This window comes from Pelophylax lessonae (genome assembly GCF_965119305.1).
Source record: "Pelophylax lessonae genome assembly, chromosome: 4".
NCBI lineage: Eukaryota > Metazoa > Chordata > Amphibia > Anura > Ranidae > Pelophylax > Pelophylax lessonae.
The window spans coordinates 593,851,387-593,875,117 of NC_138771.1; the positions used below are offsets into that span (position 1 = coordinate 593,851,387).

Genomic DNA, 23,731 nt, shown 5'->3' on the forward strand with positions numbered 1-23,731 from the left:
TTAAAGTGGTCACCAGATTAATCTCATCTCCAAGAGATGATCAGACAGACAAAACTATAGAACAATGGGAAAGACTACTTAACAATAAACATGTAGCACTGCCCCCTAGAGGACTGCTGAATTATTCACTTTTCGGATCCCTCTGGGTTACAGTTAGCAACTGCATGCAGAACTTAACACTTTACTTTTCCAGCTCAGTCAATTAACAGTCTAGGGGTTGTAGTTTTTGTTGTTTTATTATAAATAGGGATGGGAGAAGGGAGGAGTGGGATACTCCGGAAATTGAACTATTCACAATTCTGAGGACTTCTATCTGCAGATGCAGCCAGGCTGCTATTTTCACCTTGCCACTAGATGAATTGTAGATACCGTGTCTCTGAACAAAAGACTTGGTTGCACACTATCTTCAGAGTACTCGCCTAGCACCCCCTTTTACTCCACCAGCTGACACCCGACCTCTGACTACTCTACTCCCCCTTCCTGGTCAGACCCTTAGACACGATCCCCTGTACTCACGATACTGTTTTTCCAAGTTCTCCAGTGTCTCAACCCCTCTAGTCAGCTCTCCTGGACCTCTGGGTTTAGCTCCTTCCTTCTGGCTCACCAGGCCGACTGCCTGTGGCCATACACCAACTGCTGCAGAAGAGGAGGCAGCCGCCACCCTCCTTCCAGGACTCTGCTCACCAGCTAAAGACCTGCTCCTGGTTTTTATACCACACCCCACAATGCACCGAGACATCAGTCTGCGCCAATCACTGGGGTTGTTTCAAAGCCTGTGTACCCAATAGTCAGGTTTTCTCCACTGTCCAATATGCCTACCTATTGGACCAGTGTGAAACACTCCCCTAGACCAGATGAATCACACACTGAGCACCATGAGCAGACCTAACTCACAGATCCTGTCAGTTTTTTTAAATTAATGGCATTGGCAGCCAAATGGACCGGAAGTGACGTCATTTCCGTGTTACTTGAGCGGAGACCCAATCGAAGCAGAATCTGGCTTTGTTCGGGACTCTAACCACCCGGCTGGTTGCTTGCATCTCCCGGTTGGACGGGAGACCCAGGCAGAAAAGCGGAAGGCAGAAGGCGGCAGGAGGGGGGGATGTCTCCTTCCGCTCGCTGTGATAACAGCCGAGTGGCTGCTGAGCTGCATCGGTTGGTAACATCAGAAGGTCGACCACCGGCTCTAAAAAAATGGTACCGGGGGGGGTGATGCCTCTAGCTGCAGGCATCATCCCGATACAACCACTTCTTCAAGCCGACGTACAGGCATAGTCCTTAACTGTCCCTGATTTCGAGGGACTGTTCCTCATTCAGAACAATGTCCCTTTGTCCTCCTCATTTGTCCTATATTTTGGGTCTGATCTTTGAAATTGTATATAAAATGCACTACTTATCTATCACAACGTACTTTACAGTGCTAAACTTTTCGTCCAATTTCTAAATTGCTGCATTTGTAAATTGCAAAAGCCATTATAAAGAAATAGTAGTGGTTAAAAAAAAAAAAAAATAGCACTTGTGGGTTTAACCAATCGTTTTTTGTTTTTTTGTGTGCAATTCTTCTTTAAGAGGGCGTGGCCGGGGGGTGTCTTATGCCTACATACTTTTGCTAATTGGTGTCCCTCATTCCCATCTAAAAAAGTTGGGAAGTATGGTACAGGTACGTCAGTTTGCGAAAAGTACTCAAAGGAGTTGTAAAGTCAGGAAGGTTTCTTATCTGAATCCATTCTATGCATTCAGATAAAAAACCTTCTGGGTGTAGCAGCCTCCCCAGCACCCCCTAATACTTTCCTGAGCCCCATCTCTTTCTAGCAATGTTCACGAGTCCCTCGGAGGTCCTTGATTCTCTCTCCTTATTGGTTGAGACACAGGCACAGTGCCATTGGCTCCTGTGGCTGTCAATCAAAGTCAGTTAGCCAATAAGGAGAGAGAGGGTGGGGCCGAACGGCAGCTCTGTGTCTGAATAGACACAAGGACCTGCAGCTGGGCCCTGGTGCCCCCATAGCAAGCCGCTTGCTGTGGGGGCACTCAACAGGAGGGAGGGGCCAGGAGCAGGAAAGAGGGATTTGAGAAGAAGAGGATCCAGGCTGCCCTGTTCAAAACCAACTGCACAGAGGAGGTGAGTATAATATGTTTGGTATTTAACCACTTGCCGACTGCCGACAGTAATCCTACTGCAGCATTGCAGCTCCCCTGGGTCCAGCGACATAGACCTACCTTTCTGGACTCCTAGTGGTATCGGCGGCACGCGCGCCACCGGAGGCTCGCTCAGTCTTAACACAGCGGGAGTCGGCCCAGAGGAGGAGAGGTGCCGATCGCCGCCTCTCTTCCCCGATCATCAGGGAAAGTGTGAGAAGACCCGTTTGCTTATGTAAACAAAGCAGGCGGATCTTCTCAGTGACAGACAGGAGTAGATCACAGGATTCAGCATAGCTGAACCTGCGATCTCTGTCTGTGTCAAAGAACCCCCCCCCCCCACATGTCAGTAAGCATGAGGCATACATTTAACCCTTTTATCACCCATAAGGTTAACCTCTTCCCTGCCAGTGTCATTATTACAGTAACAGTGCATATTTATAGCATTTATGTCACTGGTCCCCCCAAAATTGTCAAAAACGATCTGTCTGCAGCAATGTTGCAGTCCCGCAAAAAATCGCAGATCGCTGCCATTACTAGTGAAAAAAAAAAAACAGCAAAAATGACATAAATCTTTATCGTGGTTAGTAAACACGATACATTTTGCGCAAACCAATCAAAATACAGTTATTGCGATTTTTTTTATCAAAAATATGTAGCAGAAAACAAATTGGCCTAAAATGTTAAAAAATTTTGATTTTTACATTTTTTTTGGGAATGTCACATAGCAGAATGTGAAAAATATTGTTTTTTTTTATTTTTTTAAATTGTTGTATTTTGTGTTTATAGCGCAAAAATTAAAAATCGCACCGGTGATCAAATACCACCAAAAGAAAGCTCTATTTGTGGGGAAAAAAGGACGTCAATTTTATTTGGGTACAGCGTCGCAGGACCGCGCCATTGTCCGTTAAATAACGCAGTGCCGAATCGCAAAATAGGGCCTGGTCAGGAAGGGGGTCAAATCTTCCAGTCTTAAAGTGGTTAAAAAAAAAAAAAACACGAGACTTACCCAAGCACTTTATAAAAACACTGTGCAAATTCCGTGTGACATAAAAAAAAATTGTAACACCCATAATTTTTTTCTCTATGGCCTCTGCTTCAAAAAATATATAATGTTTGGAGGTAATGTTCTGGCAAAGAAATGCTGATATTTACATGTATACGAGAGATGTCAGAATTGTCTCAGTATTCAGGTGGTTAAACACACTTTTTATTCGTAAATGTCAATGTTGCTTGTAGTAGATTATATACATGGAACAGGTGTGTCACTGCACAGCAGGATCAGGGCATCTCCCAGGTTGGTATTAAATTGAGTTTTCCATTTTTATTGTTTCAATTTAAGCATTAAAAAAATCCCTCCTCCCTGTCAAACAGAATTTATTTTATATATTTTTTTTTTGCTTTGTTCCATGTCCCCCAGGCCAGTGCCCAACCGCCCATTGTTTGATAATATTAGAATAGAAAATGTCCTCTACTGTTTTTTATACATTCAGTTTCCATTGACTTCAATGGAGCTCAGATTTGGCACCTAGTAACGTTTACCAAACCAGGTGGATTCGGTTTAACACTACTGACTAGGAAAGATGTGTCACAAGAAAGTCTGGCCAAAATTAGTAAACAATAAATACTTATTTCAAGCATGTACTTACCATGGACTCATCTTTAATCATTAGCGTAAGTATGACAATGTATAAAACAATATATATCAGTAATTAAAAATGTAAAATATACTATGGTTTGCCATTTAGAATTTGGGTGCATTTTATACTTGGAAAAATGTGAAACTTATTTTTTTTTTTTGCTGTTTTCTTTACAGATAACACCACATGTTTGACCACTGGTGTGGGTGTTGGAGGAGCAATTTTAGTAGCTGTTTTCATAATAGGAGTCATCTACTTCTTTTTACGTCAAAGAGACAAAAAAGGGTTTTATCCTGTGGAAACAAATTCTAGAAGTAGGGATATTCCTATGGAAAATCTAAACACAGCCTAGGTGTTGGGATCCTTTTTTTACTCTATGGATGTGTAGTCAGGCTGAACTCTGATGCCCAACACAGATCCCCATACATAGCATTGGAAAAACAATTGTCATGTATGTAAAGCATCATATCTTGTCAAAAGCTTGTGACATGTCCATGTATGAACACTGTGGGTGTACACCTTATGTATTGAAGGTCCTCTATCCAGGGCCATCTTTAATATTGATTGGACCCTAGGTAAACATTTTCTTGGGCCTGAAGATTTGAGGTACATAAGTCTCAGTTTATTGGAAACATCACAGTAGAAAAGATCCAACTAATAAAATGAGAGACATGTGTAATGGCATGGGTAAATAAGCAATAGTGGGCAGCTATTAAGGAGGAGAGGAATGCCAAATGAGACTACATGTTTCGGGTAACCCCCTTTTTCAGGTCTAAAGTTTAGACCTGAAGAAGGGGGTTCCCCCGAAACATGTAGTCTCATTTGGCGTTCCTCTCCTCCTTAATAGCTGGCCACCTCACTAACACAACGTTGCCGCTTAGTGTGGACACTGCATTCCCCTTTACTGGTCTCTGTCTACCCGGTGACATCATCTCCCGGCGCAGCTGCGGGACTACAACAGTAGGAGACGCCGGTGCTCTCTGGAGATACTGCCGGTGACTACACAGAAGTGCCTGCAAATTTGCCTCCCCAGTGCAGGATGGCACTTGCGGGCTTTCTTCTTCAATGCGGCATCCCTCTTGTCGAGTCCTCTTCCATCTGTGCCAGGCTAAGGGGGTGACATCTCCTGTACAGCACACTCTCACCGGAATTGGTTCCCACTAAGGTATTGCTTATTTACCCATGCCATTCCACGTGGTGGCCAGCGTCTCTCATTTTATTAGTTGGATCTTTTCTACTGTGATGTTTCCAATAAACTGAGACTTATATACATCAAATCTTCAAGCAAGGTTTGTCCTTGGTCTGGGGGAGCGCTTTCTATCCCATTTTTGCTGTTTGTGTTGTTCATCTCATTGGGACGGGGTATGGGACAGCTGCACCCCTGACGAGATTCATGTTCATTTTTATCAATCACCATTTTTACTGTTTTATTTATTTTTTCTGATCTCTAGACTTGTCAACTCTTAGCGCCAAGTTTTTCTGTGTGTCTTAACCACTTCCATACAGAGCAGTTACACCTCCTTCCTGCCCAGACCAATTTTCAGCTTTCAGCGCTCTCACATTTTGAATGATAATTACTCAGGCATACAACGCTGTACCCAATCAAAGTTTTTATCATTTTTTCCACACAAATGTAGCTTTATTTTGGTAGCATTTAATCACCACTGGGTTTTTTTATTTTTTGCGATATAAGTGAAAAAAGAGTGAAAGTTTTCAAAAAAAAACATTTTGTTTTAGTTTCTATTATAAAATTTTGCAAATAAGTAATTTTTTTTATAAATTTGGGCCAAAATTTATACTTCTACATATCTTTGGTAAAAATAACCCAAATTAGTGGTTATTATTTAGTCTGTGTGAAGGTTATTGAGTCTACAAGCTATGGGGCCAATCATTGAAAACTGATCACACCTGATGTACCGACGGCCTATCTAATTTCTTGAGGCCCTGAAATGTCAGGACAGCACAAATACCCCCCAAATGACCCCTTTTTGGAAAGTAGACATTCCAGGGTATTTAGTAAGAGGCATGGTGAGTTTTTTGAAGTTGTAATTTTTCCCACAATTCTTGGGAAAATTAAGAAATAATTTTTTTTTTTTTTTACACAAAATTGTCATAATAACAAGTTATTTCTCACACACAGTATATGATACTTGCAATTACACCCCAAAATACATTCTGCTACTCCTCCTGAGTATGGCAATACCACATGTGTGAGACCTTTACACAGCTTGGCCACATACAGAGGCCCAACATTCAAGGAGCATCGTCAGGTGTTCTAGGAGCATAAATTACACATATAATTTCCTAACGACCTATCACACTTTCGAAGGCCCTGGAGCACCAGGACAATGGAATTACCCACAAAATTACTCCATTTTGGATAGCAAACACCCCAACGTATATTCTATGAGGCATAATGAGTCTTTTGTACATGTCATCTTTTTCCACAAGTTTTTGGAAAATGTGGAAAGAAAATGAAAACTAATTTTTTTTTAAGCAAAGTTGTCAATTTATAATATATTTCTAACACATAGCATGTACATACCAAAAATGACGCCCCAACACATAATCTAGGAGGCATGGGCTGCAGATAGGTACTCAGGTACTCTGATGGGCTGCAGACAAGTACTCAAGTACAATGATCGGCTTCAGAAAGGTACTCGGGTACTCTGATGAGCTTCAGAGAGGTACTTGGGTATTCTGATGGGCTAGAGACAGGTACTCGAGTAATCTGATGGGGTGCAGATAGGTACTCGGGCACTCTGGGCTGGAGACAGGTACTCGGGTACACTGATGACAGGTACTCGGGTACTCTGATGACAGGTACTCAGAGTACCCGAGTACCTGTCACCAGTCCATCAGAATACCTGAGTACCTGTCATCAGAGTACCTGATGGGCTGGTGACAGGTACTCGGGTACTCCGATGACAGGTACTTGGGTACTCCAATGACAGGTACTCGGGTACTCCGATGGCAGGTACTCGGGTACTCTGATGGCAGGTACTCGGGTACTCCGATGACAGGTACTCAGAGTACCCGAGTACCTGTCATCAGAGTACTCGAATACCTGTCACCAGCCCATCAGAGTACCCAAGTACCTGTCACCAGCCCATCAGACTACCCGAGTATCTGTTATCAGAGTGCCTGATGGGCTTATGACAGGTACTTGGGTACTCCAATGACAGGTACTCGGGTACTCCAATGGCAGGTACTTGGGTACTCTGATGGCAGGTACTCGGGTACTCCGATGACAGGTACTCAGAGTACCCGAGTACCTGTCATTAGAGTACCCGAATACCTGTCACCAGCCCATCAGAGTACCCAAGTACCTGTCACCAGCCCATCAGACTACCCGAGTACCTGTTATCAGAGTGCCTGATGGGCTGGTGACAGGTACTCGGGTACTCTGATGGGCTGGTGACAGGTACTTTGATGGGCTAGTGACAGGTCCTCTTTATTGTGGGGGGGCAATCAGTGTGTTTTGGGGTGCACTATGATCGGTAACTAGCTGTTAATACAATCTCCTCGTCACAGAGGATCAGTGTGTGAGGAGGAGAACACGGTGACAGCTAGTTACCGTGCTCTCTGTTGACATTCTGTGACCGGCTGTGATTGACAGCCGGTCACGTGGTAAAAAGCCAATTTCATTGGCTCTTTACCTAGATCGGGGATGGGCTCTGTCCGAGGGACGAGCCTCTTCCCCGATCGCCGCTCTGCGCATTGCAGAGAGAACGAGCGGCTCGCGCTGAGCCGCTCATATGATCGGCTGTGATTGGACACAGCCGATCACGTGGTAAACAGCCAATTTCATTGGCTGTTTACCTTGATCGGAGATGGGCTCTGTCCGAGGGACGAGCCTCATCCCTGTTAGCCGCGACGCCCCCGGGGGCACTCAGTAGCCACGAGAGAGGGGGGGGGCGGTCAATCGAGGAGCCCTTCCTGCTGGCGTCATTTTACTATGGCCCGGTATGGAAGTGGTTAAGGAGATTAGTGACACTCACTTATTGTCATCTGTCAGTTAGTGCCCAGAGAGGGGGGTGAGAAAGAGAGGGTAAAGGAGAGAGGGGGTGAGAGACAGAAGGGAGAGAGAGAGAGAGGGGTGAAAGAGCAAGAGGAAGGTGAGAGAGAGGCTGGTTGCGTTAGAGGAAGGTAAGGGAGAGAGCAGGGTGAGAAAGACAGATGGGGTGAGAGAGAGGATGGGTAAACGAGAGGGGGGTATTGGAGAGAGGGGGTGAGAGAGACAGAAGGGAGAGAGAGAGGGGTGAAAGAGCAAGAGGAAGGTGAGAGAGAGGCTGGTTGAGTTAGAGGAAGGTAAGGGAGAGAGCAGGGTGAGAAAGACAGAGGGGGTGAGAGAGAGGATGGGTGAGCGAGAGGGGGGTATTGGAGAGAGGGGAGTGAGAGAGACAGAAGGAAGAGAGAGAGGCGGTTAAAGAGCAAGAGGGAGGTGAGCGAGAGGGGGTTGAGAGAGAGATGAGGGGTAAGAGAGGAGGGTTAGGGACGGAGAGGGGTGAAAAAGAGAGGGTGGGTGAGAGAGAGAGGGGGGTGAAAGAGACAGAAGGAAGGGAGAGACAGAAGGGAAAGAGAGAGGGGTGAAAGAGCAAGAGGAAGGTGAGCGAGGGGAGTCAGAGAGATGAGGGGTGGAAGAGGGGGAGTGAGAAAGAGAGAGGGGTAAGAGAGGGGGTGAGAGAGAGGATGGGTGAGCGAGAGGGGGGTATTGGAGAGAGGGGAGTGAGAGAGACAGAAGGAAGAGAGAGAGGCGGTTAAAGAGCAAGTGGGAGGTGAGAGGGAGGGGGTGAGAGAGAGTGAGCGTGGGTGAGAAAGAGGGAGGGTGAGAGACAGAAGAGAGAGAGGGGGCGAAAGAGCAAGAGGAAGGTGAGGGGGGGTGAGAGAAAGACCCCCAACCCTGTCTGCAGTCCTTCCAGTGTAGGATAGGTGTGGGTGATGCCCGGTACCTTGCATTCTAGCAGCGGGCAGGGTCCATTCTTGATGATGATATGGGTAATCTGCAGTCCCTGGCTGCTTGCGCTCCTGTCCTTCCTCCTAGTCCCTGGTCAGCCCATCCGCCTGGCCCCTGGTCAGCCTATTGGTCAGAGCTGGAAGCAGAGGGGAGGTTGGAGCAGTTCAGGCTCTGGTAGGTGTTGGGGATGCTGCACCCGCTGCTGCTCTCCTCTCTAGGGGTCAGAGATGCGATGGAGGTCTTCTCCCTCATGGGCTCTCAGTCCTAGCTGCCGCCCTTGCTGCTCGCCTTCCCCCGTGGAGGCACCATGACTCTGCATGAAAAGGGGCAGTTGCTTTGGGCCCCACAACAATGACTGGGCCCAGGGGCAGCTGCCCCGTTTTAAAGATGGCCCTGCCTTTTTCCTATATAATACAGTTGTATGATGCCATCTTCTTCCTTTTAGGATATCATATGGACTTTAAAAGTTATGTATACTTGTACAGATTTTTAATAGTGTCTGTTTGACGTAACCCTTCGCTGTACCTATTCTCATGTACAAGGTCAAATTTCAAACAAATCTCTCTTTAAGGGCTCCCAAAATCTGGGTGTGTAGCTTGTGTATAGAGGGTCCTGTATCCTATACTTTTGTTTGTTACTTTTCCTATACTTTTAGTTGTATGCTGCCATCTTCTTCCTATTGAGACATCACATGGACTTTAACAATTCTGGATGGATTCAACAGTTCTTTTTGTACAGTTTTTTTAGTTTTTTTATTTTATAGTGTCTGTTTGGTATAACCCATTGCTGCACCATGTACAGAGTCACATTTCGAATAAGCCACCCTTCTTTGAGGGCTCCTAAAATCTGGTAATATAGCTTTTGTGTATAGAGGATTCTGTATCCTATAGTTTTCAGATGTATGCTGCCATTGTCTTCCTATTCAGACATGTTGTGGATTTTAACAAATCTGGATAGCTGAAAAAGTTATTTTTGTACATATTTTGAATAGTCAAATAAGCCACATGTCTATATGCACCACTCTTGGAGGACTCCCAAAATGTTTTATCTATTTGTAAGGCTGCGTTAATTGGCATCATATACAGATCAAAAGGTCATCCCTTTGATCTGCACATGAATTACATGTAGTAAAGACAATGTAACAATAATGTTGCTATACTGTATTTCTTGCTGAAGCTACTGAGCTATGCTCGGACACTTCTCATCCAGCGGCTACAACTGCTTCTGAATTATGGGGTAAGATTTGCCAAGCAATTGCAGCTGGGGAGCAGTGGCTGGTATTAGAATATTTCTTTCTCAGGAGGACTATATACTGTAGATTTCTGGACGCAGGATATACTACTATCTCTTTTGGGTAGGATTTTTTGGCAATGTCTACCTATGATATATCAACAACCAGTATCATTGTGCGCTTCTTTTGAGGTCCTTATGGTCCCATCGTTTAACCTGTGGATTTTCCCCAGATGCCAAGGCAACAATTGACATGATTTTAATACAGCTGAGATTATGAACCCTGACTTCAGCAGAACAAATGAGAACTATGACAGGACTATTTTTTGTTTTGAACACCACCAAGCATAACTCAATCCCTTATTTCTGCATTGTCGCATAGATAGCGTACCTCCTGCAATGCCAACTGGCAGGCACTGCGCTTTTAGGGTTGAAGAACATATACAGAATATTAAGAAAGGGTTTAAAAAATAATCACCTCCTATTACATTTTTCTAAATTACACAATAAAGAATCTAGCGATCTGAGGAATATAGAGATTAATCAATTAGGATAGAACAGATGAGGATTGGATAAGACTAAATTAGAGACACTATGGATATACAGCAACGATTAATTGAATGTGTGTAGGGGAAGGTATAGATCAAAGTTGTGTACAGTTTGAGCGTATTGTCCTTGTTTCAAATATTTTTGGAACAGAAAGAGTAAGTAGGACTTTAAATGCCCCTCCAAAGTACACAAAAGTATAAATAAAAATACAAAATATTTTATTGGTTATTTGACAATAAAAATGCGTTAAAACATACAACATATGAAAAATGAGCTTGCATATTGTTTCTACCAAATATAGCCACCATGGAGTTGCATGGTATATGATCGAGATATAGGATTGAGTACCGCTTCTTTGGGACCACCTAACTCTCGAGGAACCATAGGTAGAAGAGCATATCAGTGTGATTCATAACATAACATAATCATATTTATTCACAAAAAATCATTATGAAAACTTCACTGAAAGACAGAACGAAATACTTTATACATCAATACGACAATACTATCTCTCAGAGAACGAGATGGAGAAGAGAAGAGAGGGGAAACAAAAGCTATAAATGAGGATCACATATTTACCCATATATTTAATTATACCTTTTCAGGGGCAATATGCCAGTTATCTTGACCTGTTTGTTAAAGTGCGAGGGCAAACGTACATATGTATATGGAGGAAGCTGCGCTAAGTGACACAAAACATAAGTCAGATTGAGTCCAATATAAGTCCCAAAAAATGGTTTGATTGATATATAAATATTAAATCAACAAAAAGAAGTCCAAACATTCGACCGAAAATCCACAGGTGCAGAAGATGAATGAAGTTACTGCTTACCAGATATAGCAGTATAATAAGCCTTGTGTATAAATAGCCGAGCCAGATGAAGATCTATGACGGGTTCCTCACCAGCGATAGCCGTCCCAGGGTCACAAAATGGTGAATGTTGAAGTAAAAAACAAATACAAAAACATAGCGTGATACTGTATAATGAAAATGTATAGTACCACTCCCGTGTGTATCATGAAAGAAAGGTGCTACTAGAAACCACCACCATCACAGGCTGCTTACCAGATAAAAAGTGAAAAAGGCAGATCAATCCAAAGCAATCCCAAATGAATGAAATAAGCGGTATGAAAAGCCACCACCTTATTTCCAATATAATTACCAGATAGTGCAGATATGACAAGCTTGTAAGTTCACTCAAATAGCTCGTGACCCCCTTTAAGACCGTCACCAGAAATCCCTGCTTACCAGAAATAAGCAAATAAATGCATATATCACAAATCTGGATGGCCCAGGATATGATATCTTATCCACTGTGAACAGGTCCGGTCCCTGGTGGTATAGAGGCTGACCCACAGATATGGCTCCGAGGTTCACATATAAATAATAATGGAATTGCCCATAGTGTAAAACCGTTTATTGCAAACAAAGATAAAAAGAAATGCACTTACAAAGAAAGTATGTAAAGATGCGCTGAATCAAAAGCTGCCGGCCGGACAGCTTCGAACACCCGCCTGAGCGTCTCGTAGAGGTGACGTCAGCACGCCGCGACCGACGTACGTTTCGGTGACGTTCTCAAGGTACCTACGAAAACGTACGAAAACGTACATATGTGGTCGAGTCTCACCGGCCTGTGAAAGAGTGACCAGCCCCAGAGAGGACATCACAGGGAGCATACAGCTAAAACTAAAATTCAAAAATGCATAACATTCATATGCTCAAGAAAGGGGGGCAATGTCAAATTTAACAAGAGTGCTTAAGACACCTGGTGCAAGGGATTGTAAAGGTCCAGAAAAGGAGAATACAGTCAGCCTAGGTTGCTGAGCTAATTAAATATAGCTGGAGAGTTTACATGCTGTCTAGAAGATCGTCAAAGACAAACAATCCCACTTCAATCCATTGTGTCCAGAGTCAGAATGAATGAAAATGAAATGGATCGGATAGGGATAAATTTATCCCTCTGCAAGGAAGAGTTACATCTGTGAGTGATAGCATCTACATCAAGTGTAGGTGTATACTAGATAGGTAACACTTGTGCAATGAAATGGGGAAGTGCCAAAGTGAAGAGGGTTGGGTATGGAGTTAGTGCTCATAGGGTAAATAAATGAAAAAGTTAGTTTTAATGAGTGAAGGCGGAATAATGGTCCAAAAGTGGACACATATAATTCCTAAAGTGCACAGTAGTGAAGAAACAAAAATGGAGGGTGAAGACTCCAGACAGGGGGGGTGGGGAATGATAGTGGGGAAGGGGGGAAGAGGGGATACAAGAGTATGGCATGGACTTAACCATAGATTGTCTATTAGAGATGAGTGAAAAGGTTAGATTTAAAGCAGCAAAGGGGAGTCCACGTGGTATGGTGAATTGAGGAGCAAGCCTAATTAGACCCTGAAGTTTGCCTTTTTAAATATCCCAAACTGGGGGAATGGTCATCTCCGGAGGCCGACCATGGCCACTAGATGAGGGCCAATGCGGTGGTTCAAAGCTTGATAGACAAGGGAGGGCTCCTTCCCTCTCCTGATAATCCTGGTGTGTCAATAAAGAGGGAACCAGGTGTACCCTCCAATTGAACTGATAACAGTCCCTCCCTTCATGTAGGGGGCTGAAGTATAATACTACACAACTATGGGAGACGAACATACACTTGTGTCATAACATGAAAGCCGAAAGTGACTTGAAATGCCAATTCCAGTATACTGAGAGCGTTCCATCTTGGAACGCAAACCGGAAATGACGATTAAGAAGCGGAAGCATAGCACTGTAGAGCGGTGAATGGTGTGCATATGGCCGCGTCATTGCATGGAAGCCAGAAATGAAGATGTCACTTCCCATGTACGAAAGACATTTTAAACCAAATAAAGTGATATAGTTATAACCCACTTTAAAAGAACAGTCAGTCAGAGGGTAACAGGATAACAGGACACAGCTGGGCAAAGAAGATACTGGTCAGATAGAAGGTCACCGATCCTTTTCAAGAGGGGGAACACGGGCCGGCAGAAGCAAGCACCACACAAAATGAACAAGGAACAAATGGGCTTACTTAGCTCACTTCTCCTGGTCCATACCAGTCCTGGGGAATGCAATCTGAAAAGCAATAGAACTCTTTTCTATATAGCCAATATCAGATCAAAACATTTTTTGACAATAACATAAAAGTGTTTATATCCATGTAGAACATTGGCGAGACAATGTGTGCATCCCAGTTAAAAATTGCATGGGATGCACACAGGTCAAGCCGACTATTATGTAGGATGTAGAGGAAGGCTGCAAAGCTTAAAGCGTAACTCCACTTTTGTTGAGAAAAAAACATTCCCCTCTGGGTGATCTCTGTACATTACAAGGATTGTAACAAACTTTGTTGCAGATTCCTACCTTTTGTTATTCTGAAGAATATCCTGTTTGTTCCTCTGTTCCTCTGTGCTGAGTGGCTCTAATGGGAGTGGTTTCATAATTATCTGTTAGCTGTGGAAGCTGCAGGGCTCTAATGAGAAAAACTGCTAGGCATGCATCCCTTTAGACGTGTTCCTATTGGGAGTATCTCACCAAAAATGACATTTTTGTTGCAGGGGATGCCAGAAATCTGACTTGTATCTTAGTGCAGACTTCTGGGAAAATTGGTGAGCCAATCACACAAGCAGGAAATTATGTTTCTTGGTGTGGTCATGGTCAGTACACATTCTCTGTACAGAACACCTCCCGGTTGCCATATTGCATTTTCAGAAAATTACAACAGCTGCAGACTGAAAAGGAAAGGTCCTTTTTAATAACATTCAATTACAACATGATTTGTGTCGCAATTGTATACGCTATATTGTTTTTTCTTTATTTGCTATTTTTTTCACCCACGAAAGTGGCATTACCCTTTAAAGAGACATTTAGTCCTGGAAATGTATTAGCATTAAGGTTGAAAATCCATTTAGCCTTCACCTGGAGTATCTCTTTGTCGAAATCCCCGCTGCGTGGCTCCGCAAAGCACGTAAAACTCTATTCAATATCTCAGTCATATACAAATGCAACTCCATGGTGGCTATATTTGGTAGAAACAATATGCAAGCTCATTTTTCATATGTTGTATGTTTTAACAAACTTTTATTGTCAAATAACCAATAAAATATTTTGTATTTTTTTGTATACTTTTGTACTTGTGTGTACTTTGGAGGGGTATTTAAAGTCCTACTTGCTCTTTCTGTTCCCAATATATAGATATACAGTATCAGTTAGAAATGTTGCTTCCTAGAGGTTAGAACATAGATAATTAATTTGTATCTGGTTATTGCTTTTTATTGTTTTTCTTTTCACAGATAATGTATTGGTTTTTTTTAAGTTTATGAATTTATTATGCTCACGTGTATGAATGGTTATTTATTATGGTTGATGATACTAAGGTAGGGTTAGATATTTTGGGGTTTTACCTCTTTATACTATTTTTAAATAATGTTAAACATCCCATTGCTAACCTTTGATAAAGACTTAATAGCCAAAAATATTTAGGGTGGAGCAAGCATTGGTGACGTCTGATGCTATTAGCACATTGTGTATGATCTGGACTTTTGAATGTTCTTAATGACTTTTACTGTTTTTAAAGCCTAACGCTGGTCATACATGGATCATGGGGGACTGAATGGCTACAGAGACATTTTTTCCAATAGTCCTGTTCAAGAGAAGTCGATCATTAGATCATTATACCTTAAGCATTTGCACAGGCATCATGAATAATAATTGTGTCTAATATATTTATTTCCCTCTTATTGTCCCCCTAGTGATTATAATGTAATATTTTCCTAAAATACATCAATCAGGAAAATACTATACCCACTATAGCCACTAGGTGGAGCTGATGATCATGGGAAAAATCAGTTAGAGACATTACAGTGATTATTTGTGATAGCTGTGCCAATGCATGAGATATCTATACAGCATTTGTTTTAAATAAATAGACCCCTTTGTATGGGGAAGAAAGGGTGCCCGGAGAGAGCCCCGAGACACTTATGGAGGCTCAAAGTGACATAACCGGTAGGGTATCGGTGACCAGAGGTCAAGCTAGTACAAGGGATTTGTCAAAGCCTAATGGTAGACAATTCTCAATTCTCAATCCACGGTTTCCAGAGCTTTTCGTAAGGTGTAAGTTTATCCAGCAGGATAGCTTCAGTTTTAGCATGCATCATAGCTTGAGTGACTCTACTTTTCATAGTCAGGAAACAAAGAGTGGAAGTTTTCCAGGTCTTCGCTATGGTCTGTTTGGCTGCCGTGGTGATATACAGAAAAAGTTTAAACTGGCGACGTGTGAGAACAGGTGGCTTGTGGTTCAGGAGCGCAGAAGCCGGATCAGGGGTAAGTGAGGTGTGGAAGATAGGAGATATAACCTGATACACTTCGGACCAAAAGGCACGGACCGTGGGGCATTTCCACCAAATGTGTGCATGGGTACCTGGAGACTCGCAACCACGAAAGCAACGAGGTGAATACTGAGGCACATATTTGGAGATTCTGGCTGGGACCAAGTACCATCTGGTAAGGACTTTATAATTAGTCTCCAGGGCTACAATATTTGGGGAAGCTGATTTTGTGGCTTGCCAAATTTGAACCCAGTCTGAGTCTTCCAACGAGAGGTGTAGGTCCCTTTCACATATAGTTGCTTATGCAGGGGGGGTGGTCTCCTGAACCGATAGGAGTTGAGCATAGAGATCAGAAATGAGCCCCCGCCTATGCCGGTCCGTTTTGCAAGCCCGTTCAAAGGTTGAGAACGCAGGGGAGCTATCCTGCACTGGTGCGTTTTGGCCAAAGAAGTGTTTCGGTTGCAAGTAGCGAAACAATTTGCCAGGAGGGAGGTTGTGGGCTCCACGCAAGGCTGGGAAAGTTTTAAAGGCACAAGGAGTGAACAACATGTAAGCACGTATCAAGCCAGCCCTAGCCCACTCGGAGAAAGAAGTCCGAGAGGACCAGGCCGGGTAGAACGAGGGGTTGCGGAGAATAGAAAGCAGGGGATTATGGGGGGACTGAAGGTTAAAGCGTTGTTTAAGTCTATCCCAAAGGATTAGGCTATGTTTAGTGATAGGGTTGGTAACACATCTCCGTTGTGAGGGTGGAAGCCAGAGGAGGTTAGCTACTGATAGAGGATCCCAGTCCACTGCTTCCAGGGAAACCCACAATGGGATTTCCTTTGTTGCGTGATACTTAGGGAGCTGAGCCAACTGTGCTGCATAATAGTATTTGGCGAACTGTGGCACAACTGAAGCCCGCCTCGGATACGTGGTCGATACAGCGTTGGTCTGGGTAAGCGGGGGTTTGGCGTTACCCCAAATGTATTCCTGAGCCTGCTTCTGTAAAATGCGTAAGCAAAAGGCTGGTACCCGTATCGGGAGAACTCGAAACAGGTATAAGATCTTGGGTAAGATCGACATTTTGAGGAATGTAATTCTCCCCATTCAGGAAAGAGGTAGGGAGAACCATTTGTTCATAAGTGTTGTAAGCGTAGATAACATGGGAGGGTAGTTTGCAGAAAAGAGCTCATCAGGGTCAGCTGTGAATTTGACACCCAAGTAGGGGATATATGAATTGTCCCAAGGGAATGGGAGAGAAGACTTGAGGTGGTTAAGGACATCACCTGATAGGGATACATTTAGGGCTAGAGACTTCTGTGAGTTGACAACAAGGCCCAAGATTGATCCAAATTTTTTTAGAGTATCAAGGAGATTAGGAGCTGATCCGAGTGGGGCGGTAAGGAAAAGCAGGACATCGTCTGCAAAGAGGCAGAGTTTATGGTGGTTCAATTCCCAGAATATTTGGATTGGATCGTATGAGGATCGCAAGGGGTTCAATGGCCAAGGCAAATAGTAGGGGGGAAAGGGGACAACCCTGTCTCGTGCCGCGCTCTATGGGAAAGGGGTCCGACCGGTAGCCTGAGTAATAGTCGTAAGCTCTAGGGTTCTTGTAGAGGGCATTCACCCATTTGCAGGAAGTGGGAGCCGAAACCCCAGTGACCGAGAATCGAGGTGAGGTATGGCCAAGACAGGGAATCAAAGGCTTTGCTAATATCCAGGGAAAGAAAGCAAAAGGGAATTTGGCGTTTTATGGCAATGTGAGCCAGCAGGGTGGCACGGCAAACATTATCACCAGCTTGGCGGGATGGGATAAAACCCGTCTGGTCAGCATGGACCAAAGTGCAGATTACCGCATTGAGGCGAGAAGACAGGACTTTAGCAAGTAGTTTAATATCCATGTTGAGTATAGAGATTGGTCTATAATTAGACCAGGAGGTGTCATCCGAATTGGGTTTGGGAATCAAGGAAATGGCAGCCATGAGCGAGTCCACATGAAAGGAGTGTTCATCGAGCAGGAAATTAAGTACCCCAACTAACGGGGGGATAAGTAATGAAGCGAAGCATTTATACAGTAGTATGTTACTGAAAAGCCGTCAGGGCCTGAGCATTTATGTGGTTTCAAAGACTTAATTGCCTGTAACAGTTCCATCCTCAGCAGATATGGGTCTATTAAGATTCTCTCTTTGGGAAGCGGACAGTGTAGGGAGTTGGACAGAAGACAGGAGGCTGTCTAAACGAGCGCAGTCAAATGTGGAGGGGTCCTTGTAGAGCGTAGAGAGTTTATCATGAAAGGTGCAGAGAATTTTAAGGGGATTACAGGAGTATGTGTCCTTAGTCAGTTTAAGACGTATAGGTTTGGGAGTATAATCAGCTTTGCGAAGCGTCAAGGCTAGAAAGGTGTCAGGTTTGTTAGCTTTCATATATAGAGTGTGTTTCGACTTTCTGAGTATTTGTTCTGCCGATTCTGAAAGGAGAAGATCAAGCTCAAGCCAAGCTTTGTCAAGAGCTTGTTTCTTGGGGGGCGAGGGGGTTGCTTGGAATTCTGCGGAGGCCTTATGGAAGACTGCTTCTAAGTTTTGTAATAAGAGGCGACGTTCCTTACGGAGATGAGAGGTGTGGCTAATGCAGACCCCCCGTATAACTGGTTTGTGAGCTTCCCACAGCATGAGTGGGGATGTGTTCGGATGAGTGTTGGTGGACAAATAGTCAGAAATGGCATGCTCCAATTCAAGTCGGTGGGTCGGGTTGGCCAACATACCGTCGAGTTGCCAAGAGCGAAGGTTGGGTTTAGGTACCAAGGAAGAGAAGGAAGAGATAACTGCATTATGGTCCGACCAGGCGCAAGGGATGATAGTGGAGGTGGTAAGGAGAGGAGATGAGCCAGTGTGGGTTAATATGTGGTCAATTCCTGAAAACAGCTTATGCGGATTGGGAATAATGTGTGTACTGTCGTCGAAGTGGGTTATGTTCACGCCACGTATCCACTAATAAATGTTGATTTAGGAGTTGTTGGAAAGAAAGGCGCTGAGCGGATAGTGGGGCGGGAGACTTGTCCTGTAGAGGGTAGAGTACTTGGTTGGAGTCGCCACAAAGCAAGAGAGTACCCTGTTTGTGGGTATCCGTGACAGACAATAGGTGGGAAAGGAAGGCCTGGGGTTTCTTATTAGGAGCATAGTATGAAACTATGGTGACATCTGAGTCAAGGAGCCGTCCTAGCAGTATGAGGTAGAGACCCTCAGGGTCTTTTATTTCCTTCTGCAGAGTAAATGGGTTAGTTCTGTGGAATGCTATCAGCACACCTCGTTACTTCGTGGGAGCGGAGGCAGTGTAGACTTGTGGGTATTGGTGACCAAAGTGTTTGGGAGTTGATTGTGCGGAAAAGTGCATCTCCTGAAGGCAAGCCACATGAACTGATAGCGAAGAGAATGATCGGAACGCCTTCAAACGTTTGGAGGGGGAATTTAGGCCTTGCACATTAAGAGTAAGAACTTTTAAGGTGGACATAATGGAACTCAAGGTTAGTGTGGCAGGGGCAGGAGGCAGGTACGGCGGGCAGGGCAGCCCCCCCCCCCCCCGGGTGGGGATGGAAGACAGGAAGAGTAGGAGTAGGAGGGCAGGAAAGGGGGAGGAAGGGAAACGGGGGAGAGAAAAAAGCTCAAGAGAAAGAAAGGGTGATGGAAAAAAAAAGGTCCTCTGGAAGGAAGAATGCTTCTCCCCAGAAGGAGTCAATGAGTCCAAGGGATATCAGTCCAAATAGGGCTGGTACTGAAGGACTAGAATTGGGGTGCAGTAAGCAGTCTCTGGGACAGGGACAGCCTAGTAGCAAGCGTTATGAAAAGTGGAGGTAATGAGTCAATAACATAGCAGATTACAAACAATAAAACAAATCAAGCCAACTTAGCAGACCCAACCATGAGAAAAAATAAAGGGGACGTGGGGTCCACAACTGGTAAGTGTAAACCATGATACTCAGAACAGGCAGTATGATGGAAGAGTCAGGAGAACGGGCCAATGGAAATGCCCGTTTACTCCGTAATTGTATGCAAAGTTGAAGCTACCCAGGAGGGTCGCAGCACCTTTCATGGTGCAAGAAGGAATAACGAATAAATCCGCCATAAGTGCCTGGTATGAGCATAAACAAGGGTGCAGTATAGAACCAAGTGTACAGTGTAAAGCTCTCACTCGGGTCAGGACCCAAGAAGAGGTATAGTGTATGAGTGAGGGTGATGGCAGAGCGAAAGGCTAAAAAAAAAAAAAAAAATTGTGGAACAGCCACCAGTCTCACCTATATAAGTGGTACATCCTGAAAGGGTACCAAAAAAACAAAAACAAAAAAAAAAAATAAAAAAATATGATTATGGTTCCAGGAGGATGGTGACATCAAATAAAGGGGTTAACAGGACAGCAAGACGACTGTCCTAGTAAGGAAAATCAGATGAATACTGCGGGGTCTCCTCAGTCCATGGAGTCCTCAGGAGCTGGGGCTGGAGCTGGGGATGAATAGCGGTCTCTCTTATGGATCCCTTGCTGGGAGACATGGTCCTGGTGAGCTTGAGTCTTCTGCAGAGAAGATGATGCAGCACGTTGCCTGGAGCCTTCAGCAGGGTGATCAGGGGGCGTCAGGTGAAGTTCACCAATAGTACCATGAAGATCCTCAGGGGATTTACATTGGTAGAAGGAGCCTTTATAGGAGAAGCGGACAGCAAAGGGAAAGATCCATCTGTAGAAGATCCTGTGGTGTTGTAGAACAAGCAGATGCGGCTTCATAGCCTCTCGTTTAGCCAGGGTAGCTTGGGATAAATCCTGGAAGAGTTGGTAACGGTGACCCTGAAAGATTAGGGAATCCTTATTGCGGGCAGCTACCATAAGCTGTTCTTTAGTGCGAAAAAATTGAAATTTCACTATTATGTCTCTGGGGGGGATGGGCCGTCATCTGACCGTGGGGCCAGTGATCTATCGATCCTGTCCATTTCCAGGCGCTCTATAGGAATTGAAGGGGATAATTCCTGAAAAAAGGCAGTGATGGTGGATTGAAGGTCCTCCACAGACTCTGGGATACCTCTAATCCTGACATTAGATCTCCTGGCCCTGTTTTCAAAGTCCTCTAAGCTGGATTGTAGGCATGAATTCTCCTCTCTAAGGGTTTTCAATTCCTCAGAATGGTTGCCAAAACGGAAAAAGAGCAAGAAGCTGGCGCTCAAGGGTGCTACATTGGGGTCGGTTATGACCAGTGTATGAGGGACCAAACAATAAATATACATGCAAATAGTGTGATAAAAGTAATAAAATCATATACATGACATTACATGAAGGACATTCAAGTCCATAATAATAGTAAATGACAAGGGGGAAAAGAGTGCCAGTAGGCCCGGAATATGAGTCTGCAAAAAAGGGCTAGCTCCACAGCACAGGGAAGTCAGCTCTGTGAAAAAGGCAAAACAAACAGAGCGCCTCTAAGTGCAGTAAGTTTTATTCCAGAAAGCACACAATAATATGGAAACTCACATGAAGTAAGAAATAATCTACACTTGAAAAAAGAGCGCGCATGCCCGTTGTGAGCTTGGCGCATGCTCTGAAACGCATCGTGTCATTCCCCTGATCCCGGTGACGTCACGCGGCATACGCTGCATTCCAGCTTGGCACACGGAAATCAGCCGAACCCCGAAGACCACAGCCGGATTTTCCATCTTCTGATTCAATCCAACCGGCTCCAGTCACCAACTTATTTCCAGACGCTGGACCCCATTACCATCTCCGCAGACCACCGGCACCAGATTGAGCCCATTATTTCTTACTTCATGTGAGTTTACATATTATTGTGTGCTTTCTGGAATAAAACTTACTGCACTTAGAGGCGCTCCGTTTGTTTGTTTTGTCAGAATGGTTGCCTGCTGTGAGTTCCAGCTGCTCTAATAGAGTAGTGTGGTGGCCCACCTCCCTAATTTCTCTGGTGAGCCTGTCTGTAATGGCATCTGAGGTGTGTTTTAGGGCTTTTGTGAGCATCCGCTCAAATTGCTGGAGCAGGTCTGGCTGCAGTGTTTCCCCCCTGAATTCTAGGAGTGTGAGGCCAAAATCATAGTCAGGCTCACCCTCTGGGAGCAGTGCTGCAGGCTTGGTGTGAGAAGCTGTGTGTGGCGAGCAGGAAGATGGCGCCGCCGCCATCTTAGGAGTAGATTTTAGTAGCGTATCCCGGATGGATTTACTCTTGAATTTGTTCTTCGGTCCACCGTAGACCATCGTGGGCTGATCCCGGGGGTCCCTGGATGCCATTAGGTCGGTAAGTAGCAGGGTATGCATCGGTGACTCGGTGCGGAGAGGCTGTATTGTCCCGAGAGACGCGGAGCTCTAGGCAGACATGTCCTGCTCAGACGACTCCGCGCATGCGCCCCATTTTGTTTTTTTTTTAATCCACATGTGCACTTTAAAATTCCAGCAGACCACCATTTATTTAGAAATGTTTTATTGTTTTTGGACTTGCATATACTACGGTAATATTAAAATTTCAGGATGCAGTACTCATATTCACCAGTGGATGGAGCCATTGCTTTGGTCATATTGGAAGACTTTCCAGGCATAGTTTGTTCTAAAGAAGTGCTACCACTAAATTATACAGCAAGTGCTAATAATTACAAGCACATTGGGAACCACATCACACTGATAGAATTATTATTATTATTATACAGAATTTATAAAGCACCAACAGTTTGCGCAGCGCTTTATAGAATGCTTTTCCTCCACTTTACTGCTAGTTTAACCCCTTCATGCCTTGTTCTGACACTTGTTGCTTACAAGTTAAAATCAGTATTTTTTGCTAGAAAATTACTTAGACCCCCCAAACATTATATATATATATATATAAAGTATATATATATATATATATATATATATATATATATATATATATATTTACATATACAGTATCTCACAAAAGTGAGTACACCCCTCACATTTTTGTAAATATTTTATTTTATCTTTTCATGTGACAACACTGAAGAAATGACACTTTGCTACAATGTAAAGTAGTGAGTGTACAGCTTGTATAACAGTGTAAATTTGCCGTCCCTTCAAAACAACTCAACACACAGCCATTAATGTCTAAACCGCTGGCAACAAAAGTCAGTACACCCCTAAATGAAACTTTCAAAAGTGGGCCCAAAGTGTCAATATTTTGGGTTGCCACCATTATTTTCCAGTACTGCCTTAACCCTCTTGGGCATGGAGTCCACCAGAGCTTTACAGGTTGCCACTGGAGTCCTCTTCCACTCCTCCATGATGACATCATGGAGCTGGTGGATGTTAGAGACCTTGCGTTCCCCCACCGTCCATTTGAGGATGCCCCACAGATGCTCAATAGGGTTTAGGTCTGGAGACATGCTTGGTCAGTCCATCACCTTTACCCTCAGCTTCGTTAGCAAGGCAGTGGTCATCTTGAAGGTGTGTTTGGGGTCGTTATCATGTTGAAATACTGCCCTGCGGCCCAGTCTCCGAAGGGAGGGGATCATGCTCTGCTTCAGTATGTCACAGTACATGTTGGCATTCATGGTTCCCTCAATGAACTGTAGCTCCCCAGTGCTGGCAGCACTCAAACTGCCCCAGACCATGACACTCCCATCACCATGCTTGACTGTAGGCAAGACACACTTGTCTTTGTACTCCTCACCTGGTTGCTGCCACACACGCTTGACACCATCTGAACCAAATAAGTTTATCCTGGTCTCATCAGACCACAGGACATGGTTCCAGTAATCCATGTCCTTAGTCTGCTTGTCTTCAGCAAACTGTTTGCGGGCTTTCTTGTGCATCATCTTTAGAAGAAGATTCCTAATGGGACGACAGCCATACAGACCAATTTTATGCAGTGTGCGGCATATGGTCTGAGCACTGTCTATTTCCTAGAGA

General features: G+C 44.2%; 1 protein-coding gene across 1 annotated transcript in view; it reads left to right on the forward strand.

The window, feature by feature from the left end:
* LOC309553201 (intercellular adhesion molecule 1-like) overlaps positions 1–4,221 on the forward strand; it is a 78,719-nt gene extending 74,498 nt beyond the window's left edge. Inside the window, exon 8 of the mRNA XM_082254147.1 lies at positions 3,953–4,221. Within this exon, the coding sequence (XP_082110273.1) occupies positions 3,953–4,128 (176 nt within the window). The 3' untranslated portion in view covers positions 4,129–4,221. The remainder of the gene's footprint in view (positions 1–3,952) is intronic.
* Positions 4,222–23,731: the final 19,510 nt, after the last annotated feature.